The 26,105-nt window shown below is 35.5% G+C and overlaps 1 protein-coding gene across 1 annotated transcript in view; it reads right to left on the reverse strand.

Moving 5' to 3' along the window:
• Positions 1-496: 496 nt before the first annotated feature.
• The window catches only part of LOC126975546 (uncharacterized), a 57,238-nt gene continuing 31,629 nt past the window's right edge, over positions 497-26,105 (reverse strand). Inside the window, exons 3-11 of the mRNA XM_050823475.1 lie at positions 16,458-16,598; positions 11,606-14,707; positions 11,418-11,506; positions 10,750-11,157; positions 10,364-10,500; positions 6,062-6,173; positions 4,094-4,197; positions 3,352-3,407; positions 497-1,329 (exon numbers count right to left, since the gene is read on the reverse strand). Coding sequence (XP_050679432.1) covers positions 1,197-1,329; positions 3,352-3,407; positions 4,094-4,197; positions 6,062-6,173; positions 10,364-10,500; positions 10,750-11,157; positions 11,418-11,506; positions 11,606-14,707; positions 16,458-16,546 — 4,230 coding nt within the window. The 5' untranslated portion in view covers positions 16,547-16,598 and the 3' untranslated portion in view covers positions 497-1,196. The remainder of the gene's footprint in view (positions 1,330-3,351; positions 3,408-4,093; positions 4,198-6,061; positions 6,174-10,363; positions 10,501-10,749; positions 11,158-11,417; positions 11,507-11,605; positions 14,708-16,457; positions 16,599-26,105) is intronic.

Below are 26,105 nucleotides of genomic sequence, written 5' to 3' on the forward strand. Positions count from 1 at the left end.
TATCGTAACCTATTGCTAGGATAGTCGTCTTGAATCTAACGAATATGTAGGAATATCTACCTATAATATAGCTAGCAACTTAATAAATCATTATTTAGTTATCATAATAGTGAAAGTAGTAATCATACATAATATGTAGGTACCTATGTAGTATACATTGTAATAAAAATTAACTAAATGGATATTTTATCAATACAAATAAAATTTGTAACCAAAATTTATGAACGATGCGGGACTCGAACCCGCGACCTCTAGGGTTCCGTCCAACAGGGCCAACCGTTCCATCGACGCTTGGTTCGTATATCTTGTTCAACTCTCAGGTTGTGGCTCCATCTACAGGATTTACTTTACAGTTGATAACCTGATCAACCCCAATTATTGCATATTAGGAAATTGACTTGATATGCCGCCTTTCAAGTCTAATTAAACCCAGAAACTTTCATCTATCTTCTGGTCCAATTTACTTTCATAAGAAAATAACTTCAAAGCATAGAAATCCGTAGTAGATATAATTGAATATCACATCAAACTAATTGTTTAAACAATAAATCAAGCATCATTTAGTATGTACCACTGACTACGAGTTAGTCGAATGTAAACAATAAACCTTTTTAACTAAAGCTGTTTCTGGTTGAACCTAGCTAGTATTTAAAAGAACAGGAATTAAATTGGGGACACATTCCTTAAGTAGGTACTGACATATATTGTACATTTAAATTTAGACGACTAGTATTTGAGAAAGCCCACTTTATGTAGTGCCCTTCTACCTGGCAATGACCGAATATCTTCATTAATTCAAACTTCAGAAACAAGGATCATAGTTTTTTATAAGCAGTGAAAATGGTATAATGACGTAGGAGGTATACGAGGGGGCAATCAGGGAAGAGGCTCACGTGATCGGATGTGACAAAGATATGCATTGCCGGCCTTTCAGGGGGTAAGCTCTGAGCTCGAAGGTCCCTAAATTGTATCGCTTTAGGAATACTGCTGCCAGTAATTGCTCCCACAAAGTGGCTGTGCAAGGTAAAAAGTTTCCCGCAAAGCCTGCGTTTATAGAATGCTAGACGTCGACATGATGCGTTTAGCATGGGAATGTCTCTGTGCCTTGAGTCTACGCGACACTGCGAAGTTCTCCTTCATTAACGAACACTCCGTTGCTGTAGGTATCGATATCATAGAAGGGTAATGATTATAATTCAAGCTCGTAGATAAGAAAATCGTCGTCTCGTCGAGTATATCCTCGTAAGATCGCGTTCACTCATTGTTGGAACGCGTGGTTTCTGCTCCGGGACTATTGCGCTGCCCAATACCGATAAGCCGTTACGTGGCCTGAAAAAAAAATCATAATATTGTAACTTATACTCGTAACTTATTAATTGCTTATACAATTTGAGGTTGTGGACTGTAAAATTACTTTGTATTATTTCGCTATCATTTATAATATTCTCTTATAATAATACCTATATTATTATAAATATTCATATATAAAATTCTCGTGTCACAATGTTCGTTCCCGGACTCCTCCGAAACGCCTTGACCGATTCTCATGAAATTTTGTAAGCATATTGAGTAGGTCTGAGAATCGGCCAACATCTATTTTTCATAGATGTTGATGGTAAGGGTGGTCCACAAGATTTTTTTTTTAATTTTGTTTAATTATGAGTCAGCATTAAAAAATGCATACAACTTCAAATTTTCACCCATCTACGATCAACAGTTACTTTTGTATCGCGATTTTAATATCGGCAATACAACGTTTGCTGGGTCAGCTAGTATTCATATAAATGAAACTGCGATCTTCTCCGCGTTGGTTCAAATTCAAATATTTTTATTTAAAATAGGATTAAAAATCACTTATTGAACTTCAAAAACTACCACCCATTAAGAATAGACTGCCTCATACCTGAGAAGAACGGGCGCAAGAGAAACTCAGCGGGATTTTTTTATATAAAAATATGGATTACAATGTGATATCGTACAATAAAGATTTATAATTATATAAGAGCCTGAGGGTGTTCGCTTCATTCCCAGTCTGTGGTGTCATTAAGGAAATCGTTTATGCTATAGTAACTTTTCCCACACAAACGTTTTTAACAATTCTTTTAAATTTCTAAACACATTAGTCTTGTAGGTACATTTTCTGGGATCATACTGTAGAAGCATAAACATCGCCAATAAAAGACTTAACCGAGTAGTAGGCATAACAAGTTCATGTTTGTTCCTCGTGTTAACATTATGAATGTCACAGTTGGTTGCGGCGTGTTATATTCTCATATAATTTGAAGTTTTTTGTTTTGTTTTGGAGGAAATGTTACGGAGAGCTCGGCCTTGTAACAATAGATCAGTGAGAGCAGTCCTTTAATCGGTTAAGCCGTTTCTTAGCTGAACGTGCAAAAAGAAACTGACAAAGGTTTTTTTTTCCTCGATTGAATAAGTTAATGAATTTCAAAATAGCCGCCATGCAAGTATACAAAAGGATTTAATGGTACCTACATAATAGTATCTGGAATGGTTCCCTTCGTTCACACTAGACCATACAAATAATAGAACGATAACGGCTGCCTGTCCACGAAAGTGGAGCGAAAAGCAGGAAACCAAAGCTGTGTTAATATTAATTAGGATTTTATAAGACTGACATACTCTCCGTTGCAGTGGTCAAGGATATGCGAATAGTTTAATAATTCATTAATTTTTTATGCGAAATAGACTACAGAAACCGTGCAGGAACAGACGAGTAAAATAAATCAGGAAAGCGGAGCGAGGGAGTGATGAATGACTCTTCGCGTGAACTCCAACAACAACTCCGCTCTGCCTTTTGTCCTAGCCAAGGCGACCCTACCTCACTCCTATTTATCAATGGACAGACAGTCCAGAACTCCGCCCTGCATTACTTCTTCCCATCTTTGCGGGTCAATCGATGGGCGGCTTTAATCGGAACAAAACCGCATAAGTGCGCCACTGTTTTGCGACCGTATCTGCGGTTGCAGTACTGCGCAGTGCTACTGCTAGATAAGTACCACAGGGCTCAATCTTGGGTCCTTTTTTGTTCCTGGTTTACGTTAATGATTTACCATATCGTATTCAAAATAAACATGATATTATACTGTTTGCCGACGATACATCTTTAATATTTAAAATAAAACGCCAGCAAAAAATTTTCTGTCAGGTTGTTCATGTTTCATTCCTTCATTCATGTTCTTAATATTGTTATACTTATTTGAATGCTATTGTAACTTTTGTACTTCATTCTGAATTGCACTAAATAACTTATAAAGTTTTACAGTGAATAAAGATTTTTTTGACTTTGACTGAGTCAGCTACTTCTACTGCTAGTAAGAATGATTCCAATACCTTATCGCAGGATCGTCTTCTGGAAGCCAGCAGTGAAGGGAGTAGCCCCGCCGTGTCTGAAACAACCGCCTTTAATAATATGAATATGCCTATCTAAAACATATGATATTCAATTTAGCCATTTGATGTATTCATGGCTTCAAGTATTGGTTCCGAAGAACTTTTATTGAATGAAATGTAACAAATAAACATATTGGGAATACTTAAGGGGCTACACGCTACAATGAGTTAGAACGGGGATATATCACTGATATAGTATCAGAGTGACATGACTTTGATCCAAGTCGAATAATATTCAAGCTGCTGATTGTCTTGTATTAATTACTAAAAGAATTTATACACAAGAATAGAGTCACTCTGCAATGGATCCAAGGACACAGCAACTCACTGGGCAATGATGACGCAAAATGAAGACTTCTGAGACGATCTGGGTTGGTTGATGTTAGAAGACCAATGGACACGCACAATAGCCCAATCGAGAGGTGCGTAGATAGCCCAGCAAAACTAACTAAGTAGGTAACTAATGTGTTGAGCATTGGTACCTCAAAAATCAGTTTTTTTGGTAATTTTAAAATGAAAGGTCATCATCAGGTCATGTAGGCACCTAAGAGCCGTGATTTGAGTTGTACTTACTAAGCCTTCGGCTGCGAATCTATCACGTAGATACTTGAATTTAAAAAGAATCTTTTTCATCTCAAATTTAAGAAAATTAATTGATCAATTTAAGCATCAGTGTGTGTACCTTCATAGAGCTTTTTGTTTTACTGCGAGATGCTCTGTACGTTTCCAGATCTGGCAGTAGGTCGTTCGATTTCTTCACACTTTTCGACGCAAGCAATGAAGAATCTGGAATTTTAAACGCTTTTATTATAATATGCGTAAGTCATTTAAATCCTATTGGTCCAAACACCATAAGCATATTGAAAATGATAAAAAGTGAAAATTATTATAGGTAGGACGAAACTCATTAGAAAAGGACGAGAATAATAATTGGTTAATTAGAATAGATTTAAGGGTAAAAAACGGTTCCAGCGAAGCTACAAGTCCTATGGAAAAAAGTTAAATAGAAAAGTTGTGGGTAATAGAAAGGGATAAAGATCTTTTTATTAAAAAAAAATTATTGGAGTAGGCGATACTTTGCGGAAATCCAATTATACAAATAATTTGAAAAAAAAAAAACTGGCACGAGATCTTCTTTCGTGCCAGATTTTGGCGAGAGAATACGTCCTGAGGATGCCTCGTGTAGAGGCGAAACACGTGTCGAATTCTTTAAAGACAAATATTGGCGGAATTAACACTAAAGAAAACTCAAATCATTTGTATGATCTTTTTATTGCCTACAACTTTGCTATTTAATTTTTTTTATCATTTTCAAAGGCTTCAGCATTGGTCCATTACAGATTCGCTTACTCTAAAAAATTCTTATTGAATTTGATTTTTATTGAACCGAGAGAACAGTATAATATATATATCATTAATCAATGACCACTTTTATAGGTAAGTATACCTATACCTATTTTGATAATTGAAATTTACCTTAACACGGTAAAGTCTTATTTGCATGAACATAATAATTATTATGTTTATATCATAATTTAAACTACTTAACTAATAACTAAACAGTTGAGGACTTTTGAAAAGGTAACCATTGTAGGGAATTGTGTATGTTGATTCTTAGAGATAACTAGACGATTGTGTGATGAGCGATGATGGAAGTCAACTGCAGGAATTAAAAAAACTGTTTTCAACATTGTTGTTACGTTTTATATTCTCTCGATCTTTTTAATGAACCTACCTAAGGCTTAAAGTGCAGCCTTACTTTTCTGCATGCCGTATTTACTTGTATGTACAGTTAAAACAATTAGGTAGGTACTATTTAGTTCTTTTATACGCTTTATTATAGAATTATCTGTATGTATATGTACCTATAGGTCAATTTAGCATACAATATCTGGACGACCGAGCCTTGCTCGGATTTTTAAGAATGTACTAAACTTGAACAAAAAAAAACTAATAAGTAGGACATCTGGATTCAAACCGGGGTCTTCTGCTTTCTGGATCACCCAATCCCATCTGAGCTATTATAATCTTGTATATAGTGGCGTAATTTACCGTTGTATTCTATTGTAGCTGTTTCTCATTAAAACACGGATAAAACTACATTTTTTTCAATTGAAACCTAGATCGATTTATCGCCCCCGAAATCCCCTGTATACTAAATTTTATGAAAACTGTTGAAGCCGTTTCCGAAGTATAAGTATACATATACCTACAAGTAATGCTCGTTTAAAGATATAAGATACTTACATAGTACAGTTACAAGATTTTAGATTTACTTATCTAAGAATTTACACACTCATAAAGGTTCGATAACAATTCCATATCCCTACTAAAATATTGACATATAAGAAATCAAAAATCCAGTCTTTGGATTACTTTTTATTCTGCTTGAGACTAAAAAGAGAAAATAAAGCAAATTGGTATACTCGTATCTTAATAAACTTAAAGTAAACAAAAAAAAATTATGGACGATGCGGGACTCGCGTTCCGTGCGAGAGGAACGCGAGAGGTGTAATGAAGACGTTAGAAAAGCAAACCGTTTTTTTTTTTTTATAATTATTAAACAAATAGCAAAGTTTATTTTTTGTTGCGTATGAAGGACTATAATTATTTGTATCTATCTGGTTTTGCAGAAGACTATTATGGATACCTGACGCTTCCTTCTTTAGAGTGAGGGTAAGTCGTCCTGTGCGACTGTCCACTTCTTCAAACGCAGGTCTCCTGGCGTGAGAAACTCTGCTTGAATCAGTACCGCATTCCACCTGTGATATTCAAATGGGGTCAATATTAATTCATTTATTTATATAAGTATTTAGAAACAAACAGTCCCATACATATTAAGATTTACAAAGAGATGTTAGTACTAAATTAGACCTACAGTTTCCTTAAAATTAATATTTTATGACATTTACATTGTACAGCAGAGAAAAATAAATTATACATAATAAGAATAAAAAAAGGTACTAGTAAAAAAAAATGTTAATAATAAGCTAAGATTTACTAAATTACTTATTTACTGAATAATAAAAATGTTATTGTTAAGTAGTTATAATCGTTCAAATCTCACTTTTTCTTAGCACAGTTAGAACATTCTTTTTAAAACTGGACAAGGTTTCCTTAAAAATATCTAAATCAGCAAGTTTTCCATTAAGAAGTCGACATGTCCGCTTTATATAACTATTTCCAGCATAGCATGTCCTACTTTTTTAACTACGAACAAGGGTTTACTTCGACAAGTACGTATATTTCTTTTGGTGACTTAAAAACTAAGTGCATGTTGTAATAAAGGAGCATCAAAGTGGTTATTTACGATTATATAAAGTAGCGTTGTATCAAGAGTTTCGGCGATCACTTAATTTGACAACATTGTGATTATTACATGATTCAGCGTAGCTGAATACCTAGAATTACTATTATAATCTAGTGACTTTAAAAAATTTTTTAGAGTCTTTAGATTCGGTTGGTATGGATAATATGGAAAGGATTCCAAACACTACAGGCATACTCGATGTGACTCCGAACGAAACTATTACATAAGATTTTATACGTGTAAGGCCTTTTAAATAGTTTTCCAACTCGTAAAATAAAACCTAACTGTTTATATGCTTTGCTTAACATTAAATATAAGAAGTAAAATAAAGTCTTCACTTTATTCAATAAGGCTTAAAGTAAGCGCTATTGAATCGTGATTATAAATATTTTATCATATTATGTTCTGAAAAATAAGGCTCGTGCGACGAACATGCATGAAACTCAACGACCAATCTTATTTAACAAATAGAATATTTTACAATGGCTGTAATATACATAATAAATTAGTTTGTACGGTGTTGCATCCAATATATGAATTATGTTCAAATAAAATGCATTTTAAAAATCAATTATTTCATAAAAAGTAATAAAGAATAAACAGTAAAAATATTATAAGCATAAATGGATTGGATGCATCAACTATGGTATAGCAACCAAGTATCTGTTTGGTGTACATGGGTCTTATATGTTCCGTAATAGTTATTTATGTAACTGTTGTGTAATCAGGGGTAGATATTAAAACACGAATGTGGATTTATCTCACGAGGCGAAGCCGAGTGTGATAATAGTATCACATGAGTGTTTTAATACCTTATTATCAACAGTTGCATACAAGACTTTATCTACACCCAAAATATGAATACTCTAAAAGATTCTGGAACAGTTAGCTTAGTGCTAACATTAAAACAGTCAGTCCTAGTAGTAACCTAATATCATCCATTACTGATTATATACAAATAAACTAAGTATTAATGAAAGAATTATTTATTTTAGTAGTAATTTACATTTTGTGTAGTGCAATAATTAAAATTCACTCGAATATAATGTTCTTTTGCAGCACTTAAAATGAATCGCTCATTTTTTGTAAACAAAACAATAAAAATATCGAAGAAAAATGGCGGGGATTCGAATAACCTACTTTTTTTTTACGGCGCGCGACGTTCTGGTAGTGTGGAACGCGCGTAAACGACAATGTTCTTTTTTTGAAATTCATACAGATACCACGCATCGAGCAATAAGAATGTGGCTGTCTGTTGAAATGAAATGAAATGAAAATGAAATGAAATGAAATTTATTTGCAGGAAACATTGTACTTAAGGTGTTAACAATATAATGGATAATCCAATATGTTTCGTCAATTGACATGCAAAATATGTTACAAAATTGTCTAAACACTAATCGTACTGTTATATTGAAACATGTCGGATTTCTCAATGATATCAATAATATTTATAAAATGAAATTTTAATACTTATATAATATTATAATATGAGACGTAAATAACTTAATAATTCATTTAGTACCTATGTATAATATTAACAAATTCAATGTCATGTTGAAACTCTCTGCGCATGAAGGGATAAAAAAAACATAGGAGTGTTGTTATGAAATTCAGTACAACATTACAACACTCTTTTGGATGATGTAATGGTTATTAGAACATTGGGTGTTTTAATGTTGGCAATAAGCTAACTGTTTCAGAATCTTTAATAGAGGGTTTAAAGCATGGGTGTAGATAAATGAAATAGTTACACCTGCAAGCATAGGTGAGGTTTACTAAAATAAAATTATCGTTGACAATATACTTATGCTAGTCTTCCAAAGTCGTGAATTATGTATGACTTTATATTTTATATGTTATCTTTTAGATTGTTTCTGTTATGTTAGTGCTGCCAATGCTACTAACCTCTTGCAAATATTAAAAGTGAACCAAATAAAGATTTAATCAAATGTAGTAAGTATAATTTTAATACGAATAAAGACTTTTTCAAATAGAAAGAAGACCGGCGAATGAAACCCAGCAAAAGGCTTCCCAGTTCATTTTCTTTCCCTTTATAATACTACGCACATAAAAAAAGTCTAAGCAACATGTACTAAATTAAATTTTAGGATGGTTTGTCACATTAGAACGTTGTATTTTATTTTTAAAATAATATTTTTAGGGTCCTATGATGTAAAAATAACAGCTGTTGTCTTAATTAGTTCTTTTAATGACAGAAATTAACAATATTAGAATATACTGCAGAAACTAAAGTACATAAGCAACTAAACATTTTTTTAACAAAATGAAATTTCTAAAGAAAATGAATTTATTTTGAAAGATTAGGATACATAGTATGGCCTCCTCTGATATTCAGAACTTGTCGGCAGCGATTATTCATTGAATTTATGAGACTGTTTATGTCATTTTGCGGTATGAGCTCCCAATGGAATTGTAGCAAATCCTTCAGGTGTTGGGTTATTGTCGCTCCGTCCAAGTCCTTCAAAACACGTCTCTGGAGCATGTCCCATGCGTGCTCGATGGGGTAGAGGTCTGGCGATTGTGCAGGCCATTGCAATACCAGGACGTTCTCCGTTGCCAAGTATTGACTGGTTCGCCGAGCTGTATGTAAACGCGCATTGTTATGCAATAACGTAAAATCGGAGCCATAGGTTTGTGCAAATGGATGGACATAGGGTCTGAGAATATCCTCAACGTAATTTTCAGCGTTCATGTTTCCATTTACATAAACGAGATCAGTTCGCCTGTTCTTCATAATACTCTCCCATACCATAACTGTTAAGCCGCTGTATGGATGAACTTCCTGAATGCACCTGAGCCTTTCAGTATTTCCGGGCCGACGATACACTTGCACCCTTCTTGTATCAGGCCTAAACCCGAATCGCGACTCATCGGAAAACATAATTTTATCCCATTATTCCTGGGTCCATGTTCTGCGTTCTCTACACCATTCATTTCGACGAACGCGATTCCCGTGACGTATCGGTGGGCACGTATTTGGGCATCGAGCTCGTAGGCCGTACTCATGCAGTCGATTTCACACGGTTTGGGGACTTACATCTACACCACTTGAATTTTATAGCCGGTTAACATCGGCTGGCGTATTGCAGTCAGTTGTATGTACCGGTCTTGCCGAGTGGTTGTACTCCTTTTGCGGCGTGAATGCTGTTCAGCGGGTTCCCTTGTATTATTGTAGCGCTGCCAAAGACGACAAATAACACTTCTATGAATGCCAAAATACCGAGATACCTGAGATTGATTACTTCCCGCTTGCATCATCCCTACAGCTCTTTGCATTTCATTTGCCAATGACGACGCTCCATGACGTAAAGCATATCAAACAATTCAATGTTGTCGCAAATTTATTTAAATAGTTGGTAAAATTATAAAATCAAGACTAAACGTAGCAATAAAAAAGCATTTAAAATCAGAAAAATTACCTTTCATTTAATTTTATGAAAAAAAACAAAACGTAATCGAATTTTTTTTTACGACCAGACAGTATGTCATCAATAATAAAAAAGTTAACATACCTATGCACTTTGAGTAAATAAAGACTTAGAAATTAATTAATAGAAATGGTAAATTTGTAATATCATGCTTGTTGCTTAGACTTTTTTGATGTGTGTATTTACTTACGGCACTGGCGTATGGTGGGTGGTGGAGCAACTCGGCACGTTTTAGCCGTTCCCTCGCTTCAGGAAAACGCAGTCTCATTTCGACATCATTCGGTAGCGCAGCTGCGCAGGAACCAGCTACAGTCACAGCCCATTCTCCTATTTTATAAAGCAATTACTCCATGATTGTCCACTTTAGGTGTTCATAAATTGAACTTTTTTCTGCATTCAGGCTCCTCTACTAGGAGTTACCTATCTTTCTGAGGGCAAGTAAAAGGACAGAAATATGCAGAGGCGCAAGACATATATAGCTATTACCAAAAGTTAAGCTGGTAGGTTCTGAGCAAAAATCTTATGCAATTTTCATTATAAATACAGGTAACTAACTGTGTGTATACTGAGATTTACCTGAATTACTATGGGTAGCGGCACGACGTCTTCTCCTCCTTGCGCTTAGCCAAGCTGGAGCCAATGAACAGAGTAGGCTTCCTCCAGAATCACTAGAGCTAGTACTGTCATCTTCTCTACTTCTTTCAGTTGCAACATTTCTTTGATCGGATTTTCTCTCTCTTGTTGTGGAAAGCCTTTCTCTCCTCATTTCTTCGTAATCAATATCGTTTGAATGTGTTCTGCAGTTCTTTTCTTTAACTTTCTTTTTAATATCAATTTCAGTTGGAAGTTTATTTTTAAAGCAGTTCTGGGCCTTGATTTTATTACCTTTTCTGTTAACTGATTGCATTTCTGTCCCTGTACCAATGTTTTTTTTAATTTGCTCTTCATATTGTGTTGTGACAGAATTTTTTCTATCCCTCGAACCTTTGGATAAATGAAACAAATTTCTTTTTTTAATATACTTTATTTAAAATTGTATACATAAACATCTATAGATAATAAATAGTGCTGTTTAATGTGCCTCTCAAAATAGTGTAACAGTTTTAATTTGACAAAGTGAGCAACGCATCAATACTAGGCTAATAATACTTTTGAATAATGATTTTTACTATATTTAAGTAATGACAAATTCAATCATGTATTATCTATTCTATATAACTACATTAGAGGGTCTATTGCGTAACTGATTGCGTACTTATCATTATTTTTATTTAATTTATCGTTTTTTGAATATGATGTTTGATGAATTTTGAATAAAGTTAAAGCAGTTTGACTGCAAAATCGTTACATGTATGACCCTATTAGCAATATTTCCATGTATTGTGGCGTTTATTTAACCTTAAACCTCCGATTGTCATGAGTACGGAGTCACTCTACGTAAATAGTGGAAGCAGTGCGGTGGGCTGACAAAGGGTGTGAGAATGTGCGCGCGATACCTTCCTTGTCCCTTCTTTGAGTCGGCCGCTGTTGACTTACAGTATTGTTCAGTCCATTGGAACAATACCTTTCTAAAGGTGAAGTACGAATAGGACTAGTTGATGCTGATTTACGTAAGGGTGACGTCATTGCAGCCGCGTTAACCTGAGTAGCCGCCCTGTGAGTCTCTGGCATTGGAGAAGTTGAAACATTTTTAAGATTTCTAAATTTTCTATCTTTAGACTGTTGTCCATTTTCTTTACCCCTCGAATGTTTGTCATATCCATTAGACAAACTTTCTGATAAACTAGGTGCCGAGGCATGATGCTTGGTTGATATGTCGTCGTTAGATTCCAAACTAAGACTACTTTTTTCTTCTGGTATTATATCAAATGGTATTTGAAATCTCATTGAGTTTGACCTAGCACGAGATTCATAAGGCACTGAAGCACGGCGCATGGGTGGTTCTTGAATTGAATCTTCACTGCCCTCATCGAAATCATCAATAAAATTTCCGGGCATGTTTTCATTTGATCTCCTAAATTTGTCGCGTTGAAACAATGAACCTGCAGGAAATTCTTGGTTTTTTATCTTTGGCGCTCGAATTTTTTGTATTCTTTCATAAACAGGAACAGGAATACGTGACTTTTTATTTCTTTGTAGTATGCTATGGTTGTCGTCAGAATTTGTAGTTTCCGATGACGTTTGGGAACTATTCACGTACTCCAGTATTTCAAGAATTTCTATGCAGTTATTTCCTTCATGTATTTCAGATTTCTGATAAATTCTTTTTGATCTCTGTTCCTCTGGTGATAGCATGGAATTAACGTGTTGACAAAATTTTTCACGTATGTGTCGCTCAGCTTTGCGATGTTGTTTATCAATGTCATCGGATAATTTAGTTTTCCTTTTATTTAATTTGGCTGTTTCACTTTCTTTCTTTTGAGCTTTTCGAGGCAAATTTGCATCTATTCCTTCTAATGTTTTATTACTTCGTTGCTTTATACGCATACATTTATATTCGTCTTGAGCAATCTTTGCGATTACATCATTAATTAAAGAATTAATAATATTAAAACACTCTTTTTCAATTTCTTTTTTTGTCTTGTATGAAGAATGTTCTCGTTCATTTTTAATCACGTCGTTCTTTAACTGTCTTACTTTATTACGACGGGCTGATTCCATCCGTTGTTCTCGTTTTCTGTGTCTCTTTAATAACCTTTGTTTTATAGTTTCGGGCATATGATCCGCCACCACAACGTTTTCTTTTTCACAGTCAAGATCATTATCTTTAATTCGAATGAAAAACGCTTCACCTTTTTCTCTTGATGACAAATTAGAATTTTGGCTAGCATTTTCTGGTAAAAGGTCTAAAACATCTATAGAAGACCGCACCAATTCACTTCTTTTACTATTGGTATAAGCCCTACGAAGTAATAAGGATCTCGGAGAATTAGGATCATCAAGGCTGTCAACTAAACTTCCACATTCTGATCCTAACAATTCCATATCTTCTGAGGATGACGTATTAACTTCCATTGAGTCGCTATGTGGATACGCCGAAAACCGTGGCACAAGAGCTTTTTCTTCAGTTTCTTCAAAATAATTGCCAGTTCCCACTCCACCGAGTACTTGTGTACCCTCAAAGTTTTGTGTCTGAATCTCAATGGTATCAGTGTTGTTGAGAGAATGTTGACTGTCATTTAAAAATATGTCTACATTTGATATTTCTATGTGTGATACTCCGTTTATATTAGTGAGAGATGTATTGCTTTTTATTAAATCACTATTTTTTAATTCATCTTGGAATAGTTTTTGAATTTGGCTAAGAATAGATTTATTAATATTGTCATTGGGAACATTTACACAATTTTCTGGTAAATTTTGGTTCTGAATACAGTGACTATCTCTCAAGCTTTCAGCAGATGTGATATTGTTATTAGTTTCAATGCTTAAAGCACTTTCACGTACATTATCACTGATATTTTCCCTGGGATTATTATCCACATCACACCCATAGTCGTTATTACAAAGTTCTTCATTTCCGAATATGATTTGGTTATTAGATGTAGGACTGAGATGTACGATTGTATTGACACCGGTATTTTGCAACCTTACTTTAATTTCCTTTTCTACGATGTTTAATTTTTTATCGTAGCCCATTGAAGCATTCATGGACTCTAATTGATCTGTAAGTGAATTAAGGCTCTCCACTAATATGTTTGATACATACTCATCTATGTCAACATTGTCCTTTTTTCTTTCAATATTTGTAGCATTTTTAATAAGATTGGACTTTTTTTCTGCTGGAACATGTATCACTGCTGGTGTTGATTTAGGGTTGTGAGTTTCAGATACTACTATTTCGAGTATATCATAGTCAGTCTCAATAGTTAATGGTTTATCATAGGGTAATATATTGCTTTCATCATTCTCAGCACTGATAGATCTTTCGCTTACTCGTCCATCAATATGGCTGCTTAATGAATTTATCTGACTACAGGCTGGACCTGTATTATATTCAATCCTTTTCATGGTTGGAAACGAGGTTGTGAGAGCATCAGATGAATCAGTAATAGAGCAATCGTCGGATGCAGTACGTTGTTTATCAGTCAGGGTATTACTATCAAATTCAGATTCAATTTGAGCAGTTATTGTCTCAGAAGGCTGTTGAGAGGTTGAACTAGTTGTAAACTTCTCTGAGACTGGTGTAATAGTGTGTTCTAAGTAAGGGGACAAAGCTCTGTGAAATCTAAAACTTGAGTCAGTATCTCTGGAAGAGTCCAAGCGAAGTCGTTTTGGCGTTGAACGAGGGGAGCCTCGTAGTTCTGAATGTGATCCGTCAAGAGAACGTGTTCCATTTTGGCAGCAGCAATTTCGGACGGGTGACGCTCCGGCCCGACCCCACAGCCTAAGAAGAGCTGACTTCCTGATTGGATCGCGATCACGACGAGGTCCTCGACTGCAGCAATTACAGACTCCACGGAGCGCTGTCGAAGCTGGAGAAGTACTTTCTTGCCGTTCATCAGAATCAGACCTTTGTTGAGCCAATCGATACCTGTAAGGAAAATAATTTTAATTAGATCTTAAGAGAAAAAAGACCCGACATTTGTTTTTTATATATATTGATGACTGATAACTAAGCCTGCATTAGTCTTTTCTTATTTCACGTATGTTTACTTTATAATCTAAAAAACTAAAAGAGTGAATAAAACCTTTTTAGATGAGCTGATTTGTTTGGTTACATTCCAGTCATCCAATAAAGTACCTTATATTAACTGAATAAATTGTATTGGTTGGTACCCAAAACCATAAAAGTCGGATGTTTCTGAGCCCAGCCATAATCAGGGATGTCAACTATAATTATATCAATAATATGACAAGTTGATCGAGAAAAAATACATTTAATTATTTTTTAATATGCTTTAAATACCACTCCAAAGGCTTGGTTGTTTTTTATGACGGAAAGGGACATGAAGTAGGATGTTTAGCTGATGGTTATTGATACGTCCTGCCCATTTCAATGCAGTGCCCCTTAGGATTTTCGAAAAACCCAAAAAGTCTGAGTGGCACTACAATAATTGCGCTTGTCACATTGAGACGTAAGATGTTATGTCTCATTTGCCCAGTAATTTCACTAGCTACGGCGCCCTTAATACCGAAACACAATAATGCTTACACATTACTGTTTCACGGCAGAAATAGGCGCCGTTGTGTTACCCATAATCTAGCCGACATCCTGTGCAAAGGAGCCTCCCACTGCTACTATACGTGAGCTTATTATGGAAGTAAAATGGCCACTAAATAAACACACGGGGTAGAGTTAATGAACATTAATCATAAAAACTTAAATCTGTAAATAATTGAGACTTTAAAATTTAGGAAACACTATTTTATCACCCTTACGGATCGCTGAAGTAGGTGCGAAGTAGCTACGCTAGCACGCGAATACTAGATTACTACAGTGTGATACGAAATGGTATCTTGGAAAATTTATTGACTTAGGCAATGCTCTCTATACATAATTGAGAAATCACGTACGTACAAAAACAAAGCCGAAATATGGAACATGCCACAAGTTACACCATAATAAGATCTATTTATACATTGCCGCATTTACTGTTTGAAATATTCTTGATCAATAAGCAGCAATGTAGAACATTCATTCAGTTCAGATTTGATTTGGACAGTGACAGTTTACACGACTAAGAAGAAAACTGTGCTTACATTGTCTTTAAGCACACTGTTGTCGTTCCGCTATCAGACTGGGTATGATATGTCCTTATAATATATATATATAGAACGGCATTACAGTTAGGGTACTTTTATTTTTGAATTTATTATTTTATAATTACGATTAAGTATGTCTACTCATGTGTCTATTAAATTTCGTCATTGTAGCGCGATGGCGGTAGAAATTCACGTTAGTAGGGGTTTATTTTGGTGGGTTGAAGGCGACTTCTCAAGATCCTTTGGACGGCTTTCCGCAGCAACAATTCCATCTTAAAAGATCTGAAGATAAAAGAAAGGCTATAGTCGACGGTGTAACTACGAATTCTGAAGTTCTTTGGTCTTTGGTTTGGTTGATACAACTGTGGTGGAGTGCTCCCGCAATGCTAAAAGCCGCCAAAAGTGGAGAAGCATTGTACAGGAGGCAGTGCGACCCAAAACTATGACCAACGACTACTAATGTCGAATCATCCTAGCAGCCACGACCGCTCTGACAAGAGTGATCGATTAAGAAGGAAGGGGTTATAGGTTTTGCTCATTCCGCTACTAAAGCAAGTATTGTATATGTACTTAATTACTTTCTCATTATGGTCTCTGGAACAGAATATCTGCGTCTCAAAAGACCCGGCGAGGCGGCCGGTCTCGCCGTACCCTCCCCCCGCCACATGTTGCCTCTTTCCTCTCGCGAATCCTCACTGCAAACACTGCTTTCCACTTGCCTGAAATGAAAACGTTGTAATTTATTTATTTATTTATATTAGGGGGGCTGACAGCCATAAAACAGAGTCAAATGTCAACGTTGATAAGTTAAGGCCATTTATGAGCCACAAGTAAAAAATCAACTAAAAATTACAATGCTTCACACTTAAGTCTATGTCTACCCTTCTGGAGTATTCTTTATTAATTATCATCATTAAAATATAAATCTATTGCTATTTGTTCTTTAAATATTTTTATTATATATATATTCGTTAAATAAATCATTATCACAATTTTTTAGAGGATAATATTTTTTTTAATGGAATAGGAGGACTAAAGAGTGTACGGGCCACCTGGTGTTAAATAATCACCGCTGCCAAGAGAATGTTCTCTGGCAACACCAGAGGTATGACAAGAGCATTGCTGGCCTTTACCTCTGGATCCACTAAACCGATTTTGAAAATTCTGTTACGAACAGAAATTCAAATTTTAGAATAGAATAAATTATATCGCAAAACAACGTTTGCCGGGTCAGCTAGTTTAAATAATTAGAATTAGAATTTTCGTAAATATAGTTTATCGATAATTTCGTTTACAATTATTTTATCTTTTTATTTATCAAATATTTAATAAATCTGGAATCTGATATCCTTTACTGTACTTATTGTTAGTACGACCATACACACTGACACCATAGTTGATTAACGATTCCACGAAAGCATAGTGTACATTACTCAGCAATTGCCCATGGAATTTATTTGAAAAAAAAAAAAAGTTTTAATATCGCGTTTCAATAACCTACCTAAAAAGTACAACGCCATCTATCGAGCATCTATGGAGAAACTCGAGATCGAACACATAGTACGCGGTGCGAAGTGTTTGTTTATTTGTTACATAATTTAGCTGATTCAATATACTTAAATACAATTTTAATAATACGTCAATAAGTACCTACATCTCATCTACATATTTTTTTGAGCAGTTACAATTCGTTTCACTTTTGTGTTAACTTTGGCCCGTGTTATTGCATTAAAGTGATTATTACATAGTCTCAAGCTTTTTCGTCTAAGATTCGCATGTCGCGTGACGGTCAGGCGGCGCCTATAGTTCGTATATTGGGTGGAAGAGCAGGTTCGAACCCCACACACTTGATAAAGTTTTTCTTTATTTTATGAAAATGTTAAGCATAATATATAAATTTGTTTTTTTTTTTCTATGCTGATATTAATACTATGTTATTTTGTGAAAAAAAGTTTCACTTGTATCGTGGTTTCATAAAACCACACAATTGCATTTTTGTCATATTTACACTTTGTGCGCGAATGGAAAATCTAGTTGATACTTCATCTTAGTCTGCAGCGTAAAATGTATGAATTTTGTTTCTCTATAAGGTACTGAAATAGCGCCTCTTTTGTTAGCGATCTATAAAATCATTTTGAACGGCCTTACAAAGTTGTTTGACCGTGGTTGTAGCTCCAACGTCCCCCAAATCGCTTAATACAGCTGACCTTTCAATATCATGATCGATATCCACCCGGAAATTACGGCATACACTTACTTAGCAGGATATTACACATCATCAGTAGCGCTTTAGAGAGGAAGATAAATTCACTATCTCAAAGTAGATTCATGAATATTTTTTTTTAATCATTTCTAATGCTATATGGCCAGTGGGAGGCTCCTTTGCACAGGATGCCGGCTAGATTATGGGTACCACAACGGCGCCTATTTCTGCCGTGAAGCAGTAATGTGTAAGCATTACTGTGTTTCGGTCTGAAGGGCTCCGTAGCTAGTGTAATTACTGGGCAAATGAGTCTTAACATCTTGTCTCAAGGTGACGAGCACAGTTGTAGTGCCGCTCAGAATTTTTTGGGGTTTCAAGAATCCTGAGTGGCACTGCATTGTAATGGGCAGAGCGTATCAATTACCATCAGCTGCACGTCGTGCTCGTCTTGTCCCTTATTTTCATTTAAAAAAAAATGGCGGGATAAACTTACTGATCTACTAACGTCTCTAGTTTCTTCTTCACGCTTTTTATCAGGCTCACTTGTATATTTGTATGTTTGTTAGTAACCAACGCCTTTGGCCGCGATTTTGACCCACTCTAAACAGTCAGATTTCATTCAAACTTTATAGATTTATCGAGGACCGACGACAATACACTAATTTGATATGATTATTCCATTATTTAATTTGAATAATAAGATTTTTTTAAGTTTATATAACTTTCATTTGATTGAATTGATGTAACAAAATAAGCAAGAATTTGAATATACGATTTTTGAGGATAGAGCCTTGTTCGCTATTGTAATGAATGGTGATTGATCTACCGATAAATTGAATACCGATAGATAATAAAAATAATAGCTTAAAATAAATATATCAAAAAACTCTTTTATAAATAACCCAAACTAAAAAGTAGGAAATAAATAATAGTTTAAGAAAGACGCTTTTTATGAAAACCAAAATATAATATAAATTTGAATTAAAAATAGTGTAAAACATTTTTATAAATATAAATAATGTAAATAAGAAAAAAATACATTTATTTAAGAAAAAAGATATCCTTCGTCTCATATCTATCAAGTCAATAAAATATTTTTCTCCTCTCCAGGTCCGGGTGACTTTAGCCCGGCTACGCTTAGAAGTTGCCGCTTTCCGCCTCCGTCTCTACAAGAAAAATAGTATACACACCATGGGCAGTAACTAAGAAAGCCTTAGACTACCTGTGATGTGTGGCATTTCTTACTTTACTGCCCTGGGAGTGTGGATACTATACTATAGTAATTGATACCATGCACAACAATTTAAAAAAACATATTTTCTTATTTACACTATTATTAAACTATTTAAAAAAAATATACAATTTTAAATTCAAATTATTTTTTATTATATATTTTTTTGGCCATATTTTTTACAAATTTTCTGTTTGGAAAAGATGTTTATTAACTCAATTTTCGACGGAGTGTTTATGTATGTGACAATGATCACCCACTAAGAAGTGAATCCAATGTTCGATCTTTGTTGGCAAACAAACCAAAGCTAAGAAAAAAATATAGAAAGTATTATAATTAGACGTCAGGAATGTGTGGTGTTCTTCACGCTTCATTGGAATATCGGAACAAATACCTGATACTTCTGCTAGCAGAGCGAGGCGAAGTAATTATGGAAATCTTTTAATTCGGTCAGGGTTGTCACATATCGAAACTATATCATGTTTCATGCGAAAATGAACAGACGACCTACCTAATCGTGATAAAAATGTTAAAAAAAACAAAGGCTAATTAAATCAAATAATTATGATAATTCCATCATTACATTCACGGCATACGAGTATTAAAAGTCTGGCTGAATTTAATAAGCCCGTTATAACTAAGTAATTTTTTCTGTTATGGTGAATAAAAATAATACCTACTTCGTACTATAAGTCTATAAATACTATTGCAAGGTACGCATGTGTCGATTATATAATGAACTATCAGAGAAAAATGTAAATCTAGACATATTTGGTCAAAGTTCAGCAAAATATAAAGATTCTATAAAAAAATCTTTAGTTAAATTATATTAAAAAATTGCCTTGCGCCAGTTCGTCTTAGGACTGCGAGAATTTTTTGCCAAATTTCTGTTGGATTCTGACTTTCAATCATGACATGACTTATCCCAATTTTAAATGAAAATATTTCTATTTTAAATAAAATACAGATTGTTAAATTATTACGATTACAATACGGGAGACAGCCCTACGATAGACATCTATGGTACGCATGAAAGTGCGTCCGTAAAGACATAGCTGAGCTGATAATAGTCATCACACATACAACATGATATTATAAATACATTGAAAGAAATGTAATTATTCGATAGAATTTAGGTTACTGAAGTATTTTCAACATTATGTCGGGACAGACATTGAACGAAGTGGTCTTTTATAAGAGCCGTTCTTCCTGTTTGTGTTCTTCATAAGTGACGATTGCCTTTCTCCTGAAAGGCTTTCGCTGATTTTCTCAACAATCAAGCCTCCACATCCCTTTGTCCTCAGCCTGTCGCAGGGCATTCGGAATTTTGAGTCCCATTTTGGTCTCTGATCAGACCAGCTGGTCAGTAATCGACCCCGTGGTCTTTTGCCTACGATCATATGACCAATCTTCGGATTAGTGGGTAAAAAGTAACTTTCAAACACAAAATGGAGCAACTGCCTACATGTAGTCTAATGAATAAAATTTATTAACATAAAAAAGACTTGCTGTTTTTCTTGATTTCAGATCTCAGGAAGGTCTTTTCGAAAGGCTGGTAAATTTTGACATTCAAAAAGCAATTTAAAATGTAATTCCAATAAAAATATTTGAATTGAATTGAATTAACAGACGTTGGATAGTCTGTTCGAGACCTTCTAGGTCGTCTCAAGAAACCTAAAACATCTAGACAACAGCAAGGTTATACTAATGAAGAAACAACTGCCCAGTTCTGCTGTTATTCGATACCTTAAAATAAAAACCTCAAAATATTCAGCTACGGCTTAACAAATGATAAATATAAAACGTCACATATGGTATGGATAATATTATTCAAGCACCCACAAGGAATCATCAAATCTATTTGTATCCCACACATGCACCGGCCAGGAATAGAACTCGCAGTATCTTAATAAGAGCAAAATCAACCGCGTCAAGTTTCGCGACTCGAATTCACCATGGATGTGTCGTGTAGTTTTAAAAAAACTTATTTAACATGTCAATTTAAACGATACATTTTCAATTTCAGAATTAAGAAAGAGAATTTCCTTACAGAAAAACCCATCCTCACAAGAGTGTGCGACTATATTTCTCGGGACACCACGGTGCCTCTATAGGTAGTTACTCACCTGGTGTCCGTTTGGTTACGCAATCAATTTTGGTGGACGCGTGCAGAGAATGTTACTGGTGGCGCCACCACTAATTACTTTAGAGGTCTATGGTGTCTCACTCACACGGCCGCCAGTCCTGCCACCAGTGACGCTCCCACCTCATTGGGTGCAACACGTACGCACTGGTGTTTTGTTTTTTAATTGCGATTGATAATTGCATTAGATGGATAATTTCGATGCAGAAAGGTTTATTATCGAAATTTAAAGTAGACCATCAATTTAAGATAATTCCTCATTTGAGAATTCGGATAGAGATTTAAAAATGCAATGCTAAGGCTAAGTACGGATGAGACCACCACTGTTTCTTTTTTTTCTTATACTTTCTTTTCCTACTTACATACAACAGTAGTGCTATCTCTTCGAAGTCCATTTTCATATCGTCTCAGTGTGGTTTTGTGACTCTGGGGCCTGTATGGCATATGGTTTGGTACCTTACGGACACCACGGGGTCGAGACTGGTTGCGCCACCGTGGTGTCCCGGTGATATATATATAGCCCTTAGATACAGGAGGCAGTAATCCGGCACGCTCGATTTGGTTGAAGGAAAATAATAATACTGATGTACTGTCATTATTAAAGTAAACAATTTCGCCAATTTTTTTTTATAATAAAAAGACCAAACCATATAATATAGTTTTTTATTGTAGATATTATGTTGAATAATTTATTTCACATTGTATGTAAAGCTTTAATTTCCCATACAAATACTTACGATAATACGGCAATTCTGATATGATGAAAAAATGTACAGATGAAAAAATCGGGTGCCAATATACCGAGCGCCTACTGTATGTATTAAAATGAGGTAGTCATAGTAATTCAATAAGAATTGAAAAGATGACGAATAATGCTGTATATAATACAAATGAACCACATTTCCTACACTACAAAGGTTATAATATCATGGAGATATACTTAATATTAATCCTAGAAGAGAGGGATGATTATAATGAATTAACAAAAATAGCCGATTTTACATCGGACAATTAGCCTCACTACGAACCGTTAATAGTCTATTGGCTGTTACAATATTAAAGTAACTGTATTGATCAAAGCCTCTTATTCAAAATGTAAGCGTCGCGTGACCAGTTCTGCGGTGACCTGAAATAACCCAGTAACCGTATGCAAGGTATAATTCATTCAGTAGGTACATTAGACACTTACTTCGCTTGTATTTTTTTTTTATTGAAAATAAGGGACGAGACGATCAAAACGTTCAGCTGATGGTAACTGATACGCCTTGCCCATTACAATGCAGTGCCGCTCACGATTCTTGAAAAACCGAAAATTCTGAGCGGCACTACAATAATTGCGCTCGTCACCTTGAGACATAAGATGTTAAGTCTCATTTGCAGAGTAATTATACTGGCTACGGCGCCCTTCAGACCGAAAAACAGTAATGTTTACGCATTACTGCTTCACAGCAGAAATAGGCGCCGTTGTCGTACCCATAATCTAGCCGGCGTCCTGTGCCTTTGCACCTCCCACTGGTAATGGTAATCAAGACAAATTGCTATTGAAAGAATTTATTTGGGATAGTTTGGACATCATGTAACCGGCAAGGCTCCTCTCAATATTCTGGAGATCGAAGTCAGCGTAAGCGACGGATTCTCTCAGAATCAGGTGAACTTTACGTTCGTTTGTCCTCCCACGCGTATTCTATAAAATAAATATCCAACTAATATAGTTGAAATATGTAGTACATAAAGAAATACGGCAAGCGCTTTACGATATCCGAACTATGCCTTAAGCTTTTTCAAAAATCAGGTTTCAAACCTGAATTACTCCACAAGTGTGAGACTTATGAATAAAACATCAAAATTTAAACGAAGTGCAGTTATTTCTGGGATTGTGGCTCGTTTGACAATCTACCCTCGTATACATTCCTCATGTCGTCTGACCAACCTTTTTTTACTTAGTCAGTGGGCGATCTGCCTCAAGCTCGTAGGGGCTCAACCCTTCTCTGCTCCACAAGCCAAAAATATGAGAATGTATGTCAATAGACTAAATGGTGCTGAAGGAGAATTCTAGGAGTTTCCATTCTCCAAGAACTTGGCATAAAACAACGCCATTCGGTGTTAATACAGAGTCGCATTCTTAAGTTCTTCGGACAAGTCTCCCGGCGCGAGTGTGAGTGCATTGAGCGCCTTGTCGTTCAGGGCAAACTGGAGGGCACCAGAGGGCGGGGCGGTCACCCATGCGATGGACCGACCAAATTAAGTCCGCTGTGGGCGGTGAATGAGTGCACCAGACTGTCGGCCAGCAGAGAAGAATTGCTAAGTCTCGTGGGGCGAATCACATCTGCCCCAAAAGATTTCACTTCGATGATTATGACCACGACCGCTCTGTCAAGAGTCTAACGATGAAGAAGAAGATGTCCATAGATGCTAGAAGCTGCTGCTGCGTCACTTTACCCTGTCTGTCTACGGTACCCCAACCATTCCAATTCAACACCACATCTCAAGAGCCGCATCTACTCAATTTTACTCTATCCAGGTCTCTGTGGTGTAAAGGTAGACCGGAATCAGTAACGCTCATTCGAACCGGATTGTGGCAGTCTAATCAGACTGCAGCTATACTAAATCTCATTTTTGTTTAAAAAGTGACACAGAAATTATATTTCTTGCTTGCTTGTTTTACGAACGGAGCACAACAATAGTGGCGATCACGTTTTTAGGGCACCGTACCCAATGGGAACAGGATTACTTCTTAGGCGGAACTATAGAGAATACTTACACTTTGCTCAGACTTTACTCACGCAAAACTTAGCTCAGTTTAACTTTAGCGTAATCTTCGATTACGATCTTATAGTCGATTGACATCTAAAATTATGCTGAGCTTAAGCTTTCACTTTCGATTTCAGCATTGGGCTGTCTAAGCTTAAGCTTAGACAGCCCAATGCTGAAATCAATTCATGTTTTATCACACTCAGCTAAGTTTTACATGAGTAAAGTATAAGCAAAGTCTAAGTTCGCTCTATAGATCTCAGTCTTAGTCTTGTCCGCAATCCCTCGTTCCAGTTATCTGTCTGTCAACGGGCTGTATCCTATAACCTACAGTATTAATGGCCGGTAACGCATCTCTTAACTCATTGTGTTGCGGATGTCCATGGGCGGCTGCCTCTCCATTTTCCATCATGTGAGCCTCTTGCCTGTTTGCCCCCTCTTATATATATCAACAGAAAGCTAGCTGCTAGACAGTAGAAATTTTAACAGACTATATATTAGTAATTAAGTAGTATTGTCGCTATAAAAAACCAAGATGTCGGATTCCAAAATAGACGTGGTATGTTAAGCCCTTTCATAGAAAAAATTCTAAAAACAATTTTTATGGGAAGTCTCGAATATTTTTCATGTTCATCCTTGACTTACGGCCGTTCCCAATATACTATCTACAGATAGAGATAAATTACTACCTTTTTCTGTCAGTAATTAGCTGTCAATAATCTGAAGCTGTCCCAATATACCCGATAGGTTATTCTTATAGCCTTCTATAACTTCTATCGCTGGTAAGCTATACGTCGTCCCATTGACAGACAGCGTGTACGGATAAGGTGAGTTACCGTCGATAAGTTTATTTGGACAGAAAAGTCAACGATAGATACGATTTTTATCTCAATTAGGCCACAACCGGAGATAGACTGAATATTGGGAACGGTCGTTAGATATTATTACGGGTAAAGGTTTTAGAGTGCAATCAATAAAGTTAAATATTATTGGTTTATTACCTTGAAGCTATGCAGCTGCTTGCGTTTCCTTAAGAAGCGTAAATATGGAAAAGAAAACAAATTCCTTTGGAACGTTTCCATAGTTCAAATCACAACTGGCAAAGAGCCACATTTCAATTCCGTACCGAATGTTTATCAATGGAAAACAAAAGCTATGGTTATGAAAATAATAATAAAACCACAGTTCTTATGAGAATACCAACAATTTTCAAATAGGAAAATACTCAATGAAATATATGTTTATACGTAAAAGTGACGAGATTAGTTCTTACTAATCACTACTTGATGGTAGTTTAAAGTGCTGCCCATACAACGCAGTGCATGACGATCTAAACACAAAATTCTGAGCAACATCACATAATTGTATCCCACACCCTAAGACATAAGAAGTAAATTCTCAATTGCCCTATAATTTCACTAGCTACGGCGCCCTTCAAACCGAAACACAAAAATGTTACAGCTTCCCGTTGTGGAAGCCTACATCCTGTGCAAAGTGGCTGAGAATTTGTTGTTCAGAGATGAGTCTACCAAAATAAAATCTAACCTTACAGATATAAGCAATAAAGAACAGTTGTTAGAGCCCACTTAAAACCTTAAATAATTTATGCTAGATAGAGCGTATAGGTGTTACGCAACACAAGAATACAGGCCAGGTTTATTGCTTTAGTGTGCATGACAAGCTACGTCTTACACTCGCAATATGTAGGTCACTTTGTTTTAGTATGCGTCAGTTGCTGGATATACAGGTTAACAGTTCGCAACCATTTTTTTCGATGTGATCACAGTATATCTAGATCAAATCTATCATTGAACATTTTTCTGAACGTATAACAAAATATCAAAAATGACACAGAGGATAAAAATCGTATCTTTATTAAAACTGCTAATTTGTGAGTG

The sequence above is a fragment of the Leptidea sinapis genome, chromosome 36, assembly GCF_905404315.1.
Source record: "Leptidea sinapis chromosome 36, ilLepSina1.1, whole genome shotgun sequence".
Taxonomy (NCBI): Eukaryota; Metazoa; Arthropoda; class Insecta; order Lepidoptera; family Pieridae; genus Leptidea; species Leptidea sinapis.